This window comes from Hirundo rustica, chromosome 1 (genome assembly GCF_015227805.2).
Source record: "Hirundo rustica isolate bHirRus1 chromosome 1, bHirRus1.pri.v3, whole genome shotgun sequence".
Lineage (NCBI taxonomy): Eukaryota > Metazoa > Chordata > Aves > Passeriformes > Hirundinidae > Hirundo > Hirundo rustica.
The window spans coordinates 113,192,784-113,205,733 of NC_053450.1; the positions used below are offsets into that span (position 1 = coordinate 113,192,784).

At 40.6% G+C, this 12,950-nt stretch overlaps 2 protein-coding genes across 4 annotated transcripts in view; one reads left to right on the forward strand and one right to left on the reverse strand.

Moving 5' to 3' along the window:
• Nucleotides 1-10,141, forward strand: part of CAPN7 (calpain 7) — a 32,198-nt gene extending 22,057 nt beyond the window's left edge. Inside the window, exons 17-21 of one of the 3 annotated variants that reach the window (XM_040062449.2) lie at nt 1,768-1,913; nt 2,617-2,679; nt 5,094-5,224; nt 6,395-6,487; nt 6,568-10,141. In XM_040062449.2, coding sequence (XP_039918383.1) covers nt 1,768-1,913; nt 2,617-2,679; nt 5,094-5,224; nt 6,395-6,487; nt 6,568-6,712 — 578 coding nt within the window. In that variant the 3' untranslated portion in view covers nt 6,713-10,141. The remainder of the gene's footprint in view (nt 1-1,767; nt 1,914-2,616; nt 2,680-5,093; nt 5,225-6,394; nt 6,488-6,567) is intronic. The other 2 variants (XM_040062458.2, XM_040062467.2) reach the window with 2 other exon arrangements.
• A 1,141-nt stretch (nt 10,142-11,282) lies between these two features.
• The window catches only part of SH3BP5 (SH3 domain binding protein 5), a 51,644-nt gene continuing 49,976 nt past the window's right edge, over nt 11,283-12,950 (reverse strand). The window contains exon 9 of the mRNA XM_040063805.1: nt 11,283-12,744. Within this exon, the coding sequence (XP_039919739.1) occupies nt 12,563-12,744 (182 nt within the window). The 3' untranslated portion in view covers nt 11,283-12,562. The remainder of the gene's footprint in view (nt 12,745-12,950) is intronic.

A 12,950-nucleotide genomic window follows, 5' to 3' on the forward strand; every position in this document is an offset into this window, starting at 1 on the left:
TTTCCAAGTATCAGGTGTGGAATGTTTAAAATGTTCAGATTTATCAAAATCTCACTCTTGGTCATTATATGTCCGATTCTTTTCACCTTGAGGAGAAGAGGTTTGCTGTAGCTGTGAAGTAACCAAGTATGCTTTATTTCAAGAGAGATAGCAGATCCGAGACACAGGCTGAGACACAGGGTGTAAAGGCAATGCCCAGGTTGAATGGTTAGACTGAAACTTTAAGGCACAGCTAATAAGATTTTTATTATTATTATTTTATTCTTTCCTTTAAGTTAGAGATTGTAAAAATATTTTTTGGAATTATTCAGTCAAGGTGCATCCTAAAGCAAGTGGGTTTTGGCCTGTTCCTTTTACAGACAGGAACCTCTTTAGAACCAGGTTTGCATTCAGGTAGTTGCTCATGTAACAACTGCCTTAGTAGATTTTAAAGCTTTTTTCACCAAAGAGTGGGATTTGTGGGACTTCTTCTATTTGAATGGCCAATAAGAATTGCATTGTTCACATCTGATACTGTTCAGTGAACTCTGTTGACCAATTTCCCCAAGAATCCAAGCTTCCCCTAGAACCCAAATCTTTCTGTGGAAAGATCTACTGACACCTGACCAAATCATCATCTGTTTTTGCAAGAGCTTCTCTGTGAGAAGAAGCAAATGCCCAAGTTGCATCTGGTGTTTTGGTCGTTGTAGCAGTGCTTATTTTACTTGTGTGTCTCACTGAAAATGTTCTTAATTGAGCAAACCCAAACACAATTGTATAGCAGAGGGAATTGTTCAATCGTGCTTGAAAGAGACAGCCTAGCAAGACCAGTAGCAAAACCTGAATGGTTCATATGTTTTGTCTTGCTACACAAACTCTTTTAAAAACTTCTGATCTCACGAGCTCAAACTTGTTTAAAACCTTTTTCCATGGAAATAGATTGGTCAAGCTGCAGTATTATTTTTAACCATCTGTTAAAAGGAGATGAGAACAAAGCAGCTTAATCTTTTGGCAGCAAGGCCGAGATTTCCCATTCCTAAGCTTCTTATTGTTTTATATTAATCCTTTCCCCTCTCCCATGTTGCTTTGTGGAAGAAAATAAAAGGACCTTATCTTGGGCCTATTGAAGTAATTGGCTAGATTTGGTCCTGCTTCACTGAAATTAAAAGAAGTCTAGAAAGAACCAATTAGAGGCCAAATAACAAATTACAGTGTCTAATTGTAAAAGCAAACATTTGGGATCTTTCTAAGTACCACATGTGCGTTGGTATTGGGATGCAGCTACATCTGTGTAATGATCACAGGGATTTGAAGAGAGAGGGAGAGAAAGGGTGTGTGATTTAGTTAAAGGAATTAACATGTTTTGAAGTATTGTTTACGTGGTGGCCGAAGATTTTGGCATCTGGCATTCTGGAACTGTCCAGCCAATGGAGAAAGAGCAGACACTTCAGAGATTTTCAAAGAGTGCTTAAACATTCATTATCTTTCTCTTGAAACTCCAACATAATTACAGTAGTCTTCTTTGAGTAGGGACATGGGTGGGAGATGGATAAGCAGTCCTTGCAAGTCCTGGGATTTAAGCTGTACTTTCAGGCACAGAATTTGTGTCTTGTCATGTGTGATGTACCTCTCCTGAAAACAGTAGCTGGTAAGACTGTCCTTTTTATGGATACATCTTGAGGCTCTCATCTGTTCAGAGCACTCAGGTCTGTTCAGTCTAATCCTAGAAGTTTATCAAGCTGGGGGATTTTTTGGTCAGGGAAAAATGTTCATCCTTTTCTTTTTCAGCTGATCCTCCTCCTTACATCGATGGTATTCGGATCAACAGTCCTCATTATCTGACCAAGATAAAGCTGACCTCTCCAGGTTCCCATACATTCACCTTAGTGGTGTCCCAGTATGAGAAACAGAACACCATCCATTACACCATCAGGGTAGGTGCTGTTGTTTCATAATGAATGTAAGCAATTGAACTGTAAAGTGTCTTTTGTTTTTAAATTTGATTAAAGGGGTATTTCTGAATCAATATTGCTGTTTTGGGGAGGGAAGCTATGAATGATGGAGCAGAACCACTGGATGAAGTGTTTGATAATGTTCTCCATTTGTAGTTAAGATATTAGTGTGGTTTTAGTAACAAAATCAGCTGAAAATTACTCTTACTTCCGAGAATAAAAAAATATGCACAGGCAGATCTCTTTGTATCCAAAATAAACCTATTTTAGATTCTGGTTGAGATTTAAAGATTTTTGACTTCTCTAAGTCTTGACTAAGGATTTGGGTTTTCCTCTTAGCTGCTGAGTCACATAATGATCAATAGTTTTTTGGGGTTTTTTTCAGTGAAAAAAGAGTAAAGTGCAGATTGTTTCCTTTTTTTTTTTTTTTTGTTGGGTAGGTTTGGTTGGTTGGTTTTTTGGTTTTTTTTTTTGGGGGGGGGCAAGGTTGTTAAGAAAAATTAAGCAGAACTAAATCTTAGTCCCAGCAGTATTCTGAATTTTGAGTTTTACACAGGATCATCTGATGGGTAATACAGGCATGTAGTGAACAAGCATCTAAAAATGTTGTGTAGGCAATTCTGTTTTCTTTTGTCATGATTTAATTTGAAAAGCGCTGTGACCTGCTGCTTCTTTTACAACACAGGTGTATTCCTTGTGCAAGTTCACCTTTTCCAAGATTCCTACACCTTACACCATTTCCAAAAGGGTAAAGAAACATTTTCTTTTATGGGTGACTGGTTTGACTTTTCCATATTTGAGATGTACAAGGTTTTTAAATATATTTGGATACTACTGCCCCACCTCCACCACAGAGTGTGTTGTTGCAGCTGTGCCATTGCAGATGTGCTGCAAAGCCTTTGTGGAACGGACTGGCCTTTGGAACAACAACCTATACCCTAATAAGTCATCACTCTGCAGAAATCAGGTTGTGCTAGTAATGGTGCAGAGTGAAAACACCCCAGAAGTGTTGCTCATTTCCCCTTGGGAGAATTGCACTATTTCCTTGGAAAAACTCGTGGCATGATGGGACACAATCAGCAATGCCAAACCAAAGGCACCAGTAGCAAGACCATAAGAAACAATCTTAGGATGGCAATATCACAACACATTGCTATTCCTAAATTTTACAAAGATACCTCAAGGGTCTGTAACAATTGGAATAAGCACTCCTGTTGCCAGAGAGGATCAAGGAAGTATATCCATTGTACATTTCCTGTAGAAATGTTCTCTGAGAGTATAGGAACAGGGGAAAGAGTGAAAAACTGGACTGAAATGAAGTCAGAAGCTCAGGCAGTTTTGGGGCCAGCTGCTGTTCATATTTCAGCAGTCAACATGAGCTGCAGTTACACCTTCAGCTGAAGTATAAATATAGCCAAGAGCTCACAGGATAAAGTAACTTGCATGTATTTTCATGTTTTAGCAGTTTTATCCTCAGGAAAGAAGAAACCAGCAGCTGTTAACTTTAGCTCTGTACTTACCATGCCTACCCTGGGGAATCCTGTTACAGTCAGGAGTCTTCTGTCCAAACAGTAACTTGTTCAGGAAGAGAGAAACAAGGGAGTTTGAGCCACAGTGGAACAGTCCATTTTCTAGGACATTTGTGCCTGAAGCCCAGGATCGCATTACTTTGTGTGTTCATGGGGAATATGCTGGTTTGAGCTTGGCTCTCAAGCTCAGACAATGTTTCATACCAGCTGTCATTTCTGAAAAAGTCCCTTGAAGCCTGTTCTAGAGAATGGTGAGTGAATGGAGAGATTCCTGGGAAGAGCAAGATGATTTGTTTGGTTCTTCCAGAAACCAGTGTCCTGAATAGCTATTAAAAACTGGGGCTTACTTAGAGGAAGTGCTTGAAGAGGTCAAAAACACATTCAAGGTGAAAAGCCTGTTTGAGGAGGGACATCCATTTTATGCTGTAATATGTTTGAAAAGAGAATTAATTATGTAGAAAACTCCTGTTGATTATTTAAACATGTCTGTCTAGTATTTGGGAAAAAAAAAAAAAAAAGGTATGTTGTATCTATCCAAGGCCAGTTCTGTCTTTAGGATTGAATACAAAATGTTAGTTGCCTGTATTTAATGCCTGTTTGGTGATTGCCTAGCAGTCATCACATTCAAAAGCAAGCAGAGAACTAATTCGGTTTAAGCACTAAAAACAAGTTCTGTAAGATGTCCTATAGTGGAGTCAAGTAGTTAACCTCTGGAGCTCACCAAGCCCTGACATGATTGCTGGAATTAAGTGTAGCAGAAGTGGAAAAGGGGTAAAAAGCTCCACAGCACACAGCAGTTTTAGGTTCCTGGGTAGCAGTATGGTAGGGGAAGAAATTCCCCTTGTTTCCAGACTTACCATGTTTGAGGGGTGGGCACTGAGTGAAGAAACTAAATCACAAGGGAAAATGCTGCCCCTTGCTGATTTTGACAGAGACAGGAGAAAAGTAACAGGAGAGATGGATCTCAGCTATAAATCTGTGGGAATGCCTGGCATGTCTTACAAGTCTAACCTTTCAATTTAACGACTAGCAAGAGGAACTTGGAAACAGATGGCCTGCTTCTCAAAGTCTGAGCAGTATTTCTTCTCTTGTGTGTCTTTATCCTTGCAGAATCTGTCCTTATGGTTATCTTGTCACTGCAGCACTGGCCCTCAGAGTGCACAGAGGTGATGGACAGGGCTGGAGGCAGAGATCTTTAAAAGCAAAGGTTACAACACGATTAGTGTTGTGCTGCCTGTATCACTGCTGTTTCTCATTTAACCCAATGGAGGAGTGTCTGAGGACAAAAGAAAAAATAACCTGTGTAGTCTAGTAGGCACGGGATAGATGAGAATGTGGGTCTTCTGTTAGCTGCAGTTTGTCACAGTCAGAAAGAGTCACTCAGTGTTTGTTTAATGTAAGCTGGGAAAATACAGTACATGTCTCACGGATGTAAGGTTTTGATCAAGAGGGATGGGGAACTGCACGAGACTTTGTGAATGCTTAACACCGTCTTTCACTTCACTTTAAAAATTAGGAGAGGTCACTAAAGTAGGTAACCTCTAAGTGAGAGGATCCTCTAGTCTTGTTTGTGTGTATATATAAGCAGTACATATCCTCAGGATTGGTTTTCTGTACTTTTGACTTCTTTCAGGTTAATGGACAGTGGAAAGGTCACAGTGCTGGAGGATGTGGAAACTTCAGAGACACCTACAAAAATAACCCCATTTATCAATTCCAGCTAGACAAGAATGGACCATTGCTAATTGAACTTCGGGGGCCGAGGTTTGTAGAAAATAATTGTGCATCAATACAGTGAAGACATTGCATGCCGAAGATAAATATCCCCTTGGGGAGGGTGGGAAGCTCATGGAAGATCCAGAAGACAAGGTGTGGGAGTTGACTCAGATTTAGTACTGTTTATGTTTCTATCTTTACCATCAGTAGTGTTTTAAATCTACTCATTAACTACTACTACAAGGAGGGAAATCCTTGATTTACAAGGAAAGCAGCAGCCTTCCTTTCTCTTTAGTTTTGGGGTCTGAGCAGAGCTAGGGAAAAAGGTATAAATGACTTCTTAAAACTAACTCTGCTCATAATTCCTTTTATTTTGTAGTAGAGCTAATATGCAAGATAGTAAACCCTTACCCCCCTCAAACACTTCTGGAAGTGCATTTACTCTGCCAGTAACAGGCCAGGAGGAGTGCTGGATGTCAATGTCCTATAAAGAAGACAGACAGGCCAGATTCCTTTGGCACAATTAATGATTACCTCAAAATACCCATATTCAGCGTTTCTGAGTAACACCATCTCCTGACCTGCAGTCAAATGTTTATCCTTTGCAAAGCTGTACAGTGGGCCCCACAAATGGCAGAACTTTTCTATCTCTCCCCTCTTTGAGGAAACTCCTTCTCTCATGAAATGAAGATGAAGGAAGAGGCGTGGCTGCACAGTTCCGTGAATTGAGCCGTTCTTTGTATGCATTTTTCCTGCACCTGCACATCATATTTGGGTAGTTAGGAGGACAGGGGCAGTGGTGCCTGTCACATGCATTAACAGGAGCAGACAAAGTGTCCCAAGTTGTATTACAACACGAGAAATTCTGCTGAGATCACTGACACTGAGTCCTCCCGTAGCAATCCGATCACACCCCAGGATCTCTGCCATGTGGCACAGGAGTGTGTCACCACCTTAACTACTTGAATTCTGCTTGAGTGCACAGGCAGGCTTCTAGCAGGCATTTTCCCTGCAGTCTAGTCTAAACCTCAATTGAGTTCTGTCTTCCTCCAAATTCTATATTTGCGTCATGGTAAAATTGACTAAACATTTTTGTCACAAATGTGACAAAACTTTTAGATGTCTTTCAGTTATACTGTATAGTTTTTCATAACTAGCCCTCTTCATGGTAATCCTGATGACCCAGATATCTAAAGAAGGCTGTCATGTCACTTGCAGGCAATACAGTGTTGGTTTTGAACTTGTCACCGTCTCAACAGTGGGAGATCCTGGTTCCTATGGCTTTCAGAAAAAAAGCAGTGGTGACTACAGGTAACATTTAATGAAGTCTGTATAGAGGTTGGAAATATACTTTAGATCCCATTTCTAACAGGTAGTTTTCTTTATCATAGGTGTGGATTTTGCTACTTGGAGGTGGAGAACACATTTGCTGGAGTTTACAACATTATCCCCACCACATTCCTGCCTCAACAGGAGGGCCCTTTTTTCTTAGATTTTAACAGTACTACTCCTCTTAAGGTGTCACAGCTGCAGTGAGGAGACAGAACTGTGCAGTGCTGTTTAAAGAGATGGTTTTGATCTGTCCAAGAGCCTGAGAACAGGTGAAGAACCCTTACTACACATGCACAAAAGAAAATTACATCCTGAGTAACAGTCAAAAGCATGGAATCACGGATTGCCAGTTAATTGTGGCAGGCAGTTAGCTGTGGGTTTGCTGCTATGGTCCAGGAGTGAGCACTGTTCAACAGGCTTGGGAATAGGCTAAAATGCTTATATTCAAATGAACCAGCAGAACTCAATTTATTGCAGTTTTTCCACACTTTGAATCAAAGTCTGGTGAGTTACAAGAAGAACTAACACTGAAATTCCCTCCTCCCAACATACAGGATATATGGGCTAAAGATTCTATTCTTGAAAGTAAATATGTAAGAAAAAAATATTTCTGTGTATTCTGCTTATTCAGTCTCAGGACCAAATAGTTTGTATTACATATTTGTGCTGCTATCTCTAATGTTTTCAGTACTGAAGTGGTTCTTGCATCTAAATGTAAATGTACTACTGCTGAGCCAATAGTATTCCATGTGTCATCTGGAATATGTATATAGGAGTAAAGGAAAATAGCTTTAGCTATTTCTAAAAGCAAAGCAATTGCTTTGCTCGTGTTATGTGTACATTGAGAGCTGTTATTTCCCATCTGTATGACTTTAGTACATAAGAGAGCATGAGGTTCTATGGCTTCCTTCCTGCCCTCTGCCAGACCTAGGCTGCTCCCAGTGAGCAGGAAGGGCAGGAAGTTATCCAGCAGGAGTGTCCAAGCACTGCTTCCTTGAGCTGCCATGAAACGTTTTCATCTGAAGATCCCCTGCAAGATTCACTATACTTACTGAGGGTAGTCTCAGTCGCTGGTACAGGGAGATGGGGAACTGCCCACCATCAACAACTCAGCAAAGAAATGTTTTATTTTCATCACTTGAATAAGTATGCATCATGTAGGGAAGGATCATTTAAACCTCTCCCCCAATACACCACAGCTGCAAGGAATGCACCTCCTGCTTCCATTATGCAAGACTTTTTAAATTGTAAATTAAAGCCAGTGAATTGAGCACACTGCCCGTGTCATCAATAGAAGCAGGGTCAGAGTTCTTAACAAAATAGTGGAGGTGGGATTAATGCAGAACAAGTTGTTTTTTTGAGAAGCCTCCCCTCCCTATGTGCTCTTTCTCTAGATCTTGTATGCATTGTATCTGAAGAGGATTCAAGATGAGAAGTTTTTATTTAATACCAACTGCCTCACAGATCCTGAAATGGATTAAATGTTCTCATTTTTTACAAAATTTACAATATTCCACAGCTGGGGGAGAGGGTATTTTTAAAACAGCCATGGGAATTTTGCTGCCATTCACACTGGTTTGGCAGTTTTCCAAGCAAAAAGGTAGCATTTAAGTCTTGCTTTAGATCACAGGTGTCACTTGGGCATTGGGAAATTGAACACACATTCTACAGCAGCACTAGAAATATCTGTGGGCTAAAATTATTCCCACAGCAATCTGCTATTAGTCCTCTCCAGAAAGTAGAAGAACCTTTTGTTTCATTTCCTTCATCAGACAGCTGCTTAACAAGTGTCTGGCACTGGAAGGGCAGCGATAGCTCCTGCATTGGAAAACACACGCCTTGCTGACTGCAGTGCTCTCAGAGACCATCTGGGCTAGGGACTTTGTGACGAGTTTGTCACAGAGTGACTTACCTTCTTTTGCAGGGAAGTTTCTGATGATTATTGCACTAAATCAACAGAGGGAACAGCATGGGCGCAAGCTGAGAAAAAAACAGATTAGCTTCCTTGGGGTTATGATTGGCTTTTGGAGCATGTGCCAAGGACTGCTTCATCCCTAAAATATGAAAATTTCATTCGGCTCCCGTTTTCCCTACAGGTTTCTGTTTGGTTTAGCCTCAGCTAAAAACCAGAGTAGCAGTGAAGTCCTCCATGTATCTTATCACCTCTAAAGTCAGAGGTAGCGAGGAAGTCTCAGCTGAGTATTTTTGGCTGTACAAAAGGCAGATGTCAGAAGTTCCAGCTTTCAGCACCAAGTTCTAGCACATTCTCTGCTGTTTGAGATCAAGCTGGTAGACTTGCCTACAGGAAAATCTGTTGTTCTTCAGTAGTTGGTTTCTACTCGGCAGGAAGGCGTTTTTCTTTCTCTTTCCCCCTGAGCACAAGTTAGTGCCAAAGCTTGTGCTGCATGAAACAAGCATAAGGCTCAGCTTCTGTAATGTGCTGAACTTAAACTGAACTAGAAATTAAGAAATGTACTCACTTTCCTAATGCCAGGCAAAGGCACTAAAAGGCCAAAGGATCCTGTCCCCACCAGGATATGCCAATATTTCCTACACATTTGGAACAGTCAGTGGATTGGGCTCCATCCCCCTTAATGCACAGGACTTCAGTTTAGTGTCAATCTTATGTATATAAAGCAAATTCTATTCAAATATTGCACCTGCATACGCTAGAATGCCATCACTGTGCAATTCCCTTCAGATAAAGGACAGAACACTCAGGTGAAGTGTAAGAGGTACTACAAAATATCCATATAAATTGTAGCCTAGGGATTCTGGTTATGGCAAATTAATCTTACAACAAAGTTTTCTTTCCCTTAAGAAAAAATGTTGATGTAAGCATTTAGGATTTGCTTTAATATTTTCTGTCAAATATATACTTTTATATTTTTTTCACAAGTAAGTCTGGAAAAATTATTGCAGTGAACTGCTGTTTAGATTTTAACATGACCTCAGGCCACTAAGTTAAGCTTTTCTTTCCCCTGTACTGTTTAGCATTCTTTGAGCCATATGACAGAGAACATAGTTTGTTCTGTTTTTTTAAGAAGACACAGGTTAGCCCTTGGTTGCTCCAATCCCTCAGTTCTCAAAGATTCAGTGAGACATAGTACCATGGATGAATGGTATCAACAGCTTCTATCCCCACTGCCCTAGACTATGAGTCTGAGTTCAGTCCTGGTCTCTTGCTGCAAGCTTCATGTAACTATTTGGTACAGTAATTATGCACCTAACCACACCATCCCTGCAGCCTTTGGACAGCCACCTATTTAGAACTAAGTTTGTGTACATACAGGAGAGGTTTTCATCGCTTCATCTAAAAGGACACTGGAATTGTTTGATGATACCAAAGAGAAGTAGAACTCCTAAGTTAACATTTGCTTTATACATTCTCACAGCAGGGCAGCTGAAGCAATCATGTATACTTTGATACACCAGAGGCTTATTTTTATAACCATGAAGGCAGCTACCTTCATGTTATACTTCAGAATCCATGAAGAGCTTAAGTGAAAAGTAACTGGAGACAGCTTGTTCATTTGTACTCTATAGCAATGTATGTTCATTTAAGTCTGTCATATTTATAATTATGCCTTTTATGAAGTTTAAAATAAATTGAGTTTTCCATTAATTTACGAGACACACAGTTCTGCTTCTTTGCTTGCAGGGTTGAAGGGTGATTTACCTGCCAAGTGCGGGGCTCACCAAAGGGGGAAGGCTGCACCGTGATCTTTCAGCAACTCTTGCAGCAGGGTGGTAGAAAAGGAAGGGCAGATTGGGTTCCACACTCTTTCAAACTTCCAGATCAATGATTTTACCCACTTGGGAGCTGAACAGGACAAACGCAAGGCAGCACACACACAAAATTAATTCACTGTGCCCCAGTGTGGGAAGTTTGGGTTTCCAGTCAGAACTGGCAAGATGAGAAGAAATGTGATAGCATGAGAGGTTAAAGGAAAAAAAAAAAAAAAAAAAAAAAAAAAAAAAAGGGGAAAAATAAAATAATTAAATCATTGCCACAACAACCATCCAGACACCCCAGTTAAATATAGCAGGTGTTGACTGGGAAGTCTGCAAAAGTGAGATTCAACACAAAGACCTCCGTTAGTTTTTCTGAGTGCAGCACAAACTATTGACTATGAAAGACTATAGACTATGAAAGTTTAAGTAAAAACACTTAATACAATGTGGCACTCCTGTACTGCATTTCATATTTAATACTGTCTATCCCAGCTTTTTCCCAAGTAATGGTCACATCAGAAGCTGGAACCACAGATTTCTTTCCTAAGCATTTTCTGGGCCTGGGAACTGGTGGTAGTGAAAGGTTTTAGCCTTAAGGTCTTCAGAAGATGTAAACATATAAATGTCAAACACAGTTACAGCTTAACAGCTATAATGTGGTGAATCTACTTTTTTATGAAAACAGGATTCTTTGTCTCCAATTCTGCACGGCTTTACAGCCAATTTCAGCAGCATTAGGTACAGAGGTCTTACGTAACAGAATACCTCCCTCCTCCTGCACACTTAAGCGGGTTTTGGAGAACCTGACTAAAGCTCTGGTCTTGTGGCACAATTCAGAATAAGAAGGGAGCCACATATGCAGAGATTTGGGAAGCTGGAAAGAGGCACCAGTTTCCCACGTACCGCAGTGGATTCTAACAGCAGTGTGACCTCAGCCTGCAGTCTTCAGCTGGAAGTGAATATTTGGAGGCTAAACTTGCTGTGGGAGAAGATTGCGTTCCTAGCACTTGAGAGAAACTTCACTTGCACACACTTAAAATGTGGAAAACAAAAATGTTTACTGTAGTGTGAAGAATTTCACATTAACTTTGAGAATAGATACACAAGCTGTGGCAGGGATGAAATACAACAGGACTGCAAAAACATAGAATAGAAAATACTTTGGGCAATACTAAGATTCCCATCAAATTAACAATATAAACTGACATTTTAGATAAAATGGTGCTTTCAGAAATGCTTAGTCACCAAAACTGAAGAGTCCTAGGATTTTTACTACCACTTATTAGCATAATTATCAGACACTACTACTGCCTAACAGCTGCTGGCAAAACATGCCCCGTGCCCTTTCTAGTTTTATTGAACACTTTGTCTAGGGCATACTAAAATCCCAAGTCCCTTTAACAGTTATAAATCCCCACACAGTACAACCTACAGAGAAGCTTAAGAACACATTGTCAATCTACACTGGCAATTCCTTTTCTTCATGCATATTTCAAGGGCAAACCCCTTATCATAATCGTCCTGAAAACATCTATGACTCCCATTTTTGAGGGAAAAAACCAAACCAAAACAAAAAAAACCACTTAAAGTGCTGGAAAATAATACTTCACTTCTCAGGGAAGCAGAAGGGCCAATCAACTCTTTTTTGGTCACTGGAATCACCTGCAGAGTCCAAGTCAGACTCGGGAAGGTGTCTAGAAAGGGCCCCCCACTGCTGGGCGTTACCATCCCCTTCCTGTCATCCGTCTGTTTGATAGGCTTTTAGAGGCATGACTCATTTTATCCTTTCTGTGAGCACCAAGGGAAGAGTGAAGGCTTTCAGACCCCACACATGCAACGGCTTTCCTGTATACAAAATATTTCTACAGTTTCAGCATAATACAGACCAATACAGATGTTTAAAGATTATGCCACTTGTACTCAAGAGGGTGGTTGTATCTAAAGAGCATTTCAGTCTACAAAATCGAAGCCAAACCGCTCTCTGCAAAAGTCTGGCTTGAATTTCAGACCCCCGACTGGCATGAATTTATGGGAACATTACTAGTTATTGCTTCAGCCAGGCTGCTACAAAACAATTTACAAAGTCTGTGAAATATGAGCACGGCTTAAACACTCGATAACTCGTCCGGCCTACAAAGGATTTACTGAATAAAAACTTCAGCCCTCCACATCAATTAAAACTTCTTAGTGCATTTTTAAATTCTCAGAGTAAACGCTTAAGATTTGGCATATATTATTGGCACAACGTTCTTCAAACACTTAGAAGTTCATGTATAAATATTTAGACTCCCATTATTCAGGACGGGGCACGAGGAGGCCTCAGCCGATCTGGGCAGCTTTCCTGCCCGCGCATATTCCCTCTTTGATTTTCATGCACTGAAGGGAGAGCTGCTTCATCCGGTTATCCAGAGTCAGCCCTTCAGTGGAGCTGCCCCTGGTGCTGCTCCTATTCTTGTTCACTCTGTCGCTGGTCTTGTTCTCAGCCCCTTCTGCCCTATCCCCTGCAAAGAAAGGATTAAACTGGATGTAAAAACGGGATTTCACTCTGCAAGTTAAGCTTCAAGCAGGTGCCTCTGCAGCTTCCTTTGCCAAAGCACACGGACATTACAGGAGCAGGAGCGTGATGCTTTAACAAAACCAAGTTGGCCTTTCAAGTCGTGCTCATCTTGTGCATTGCATCAGCAAATTAGCGACAGCAGCCTTAGGA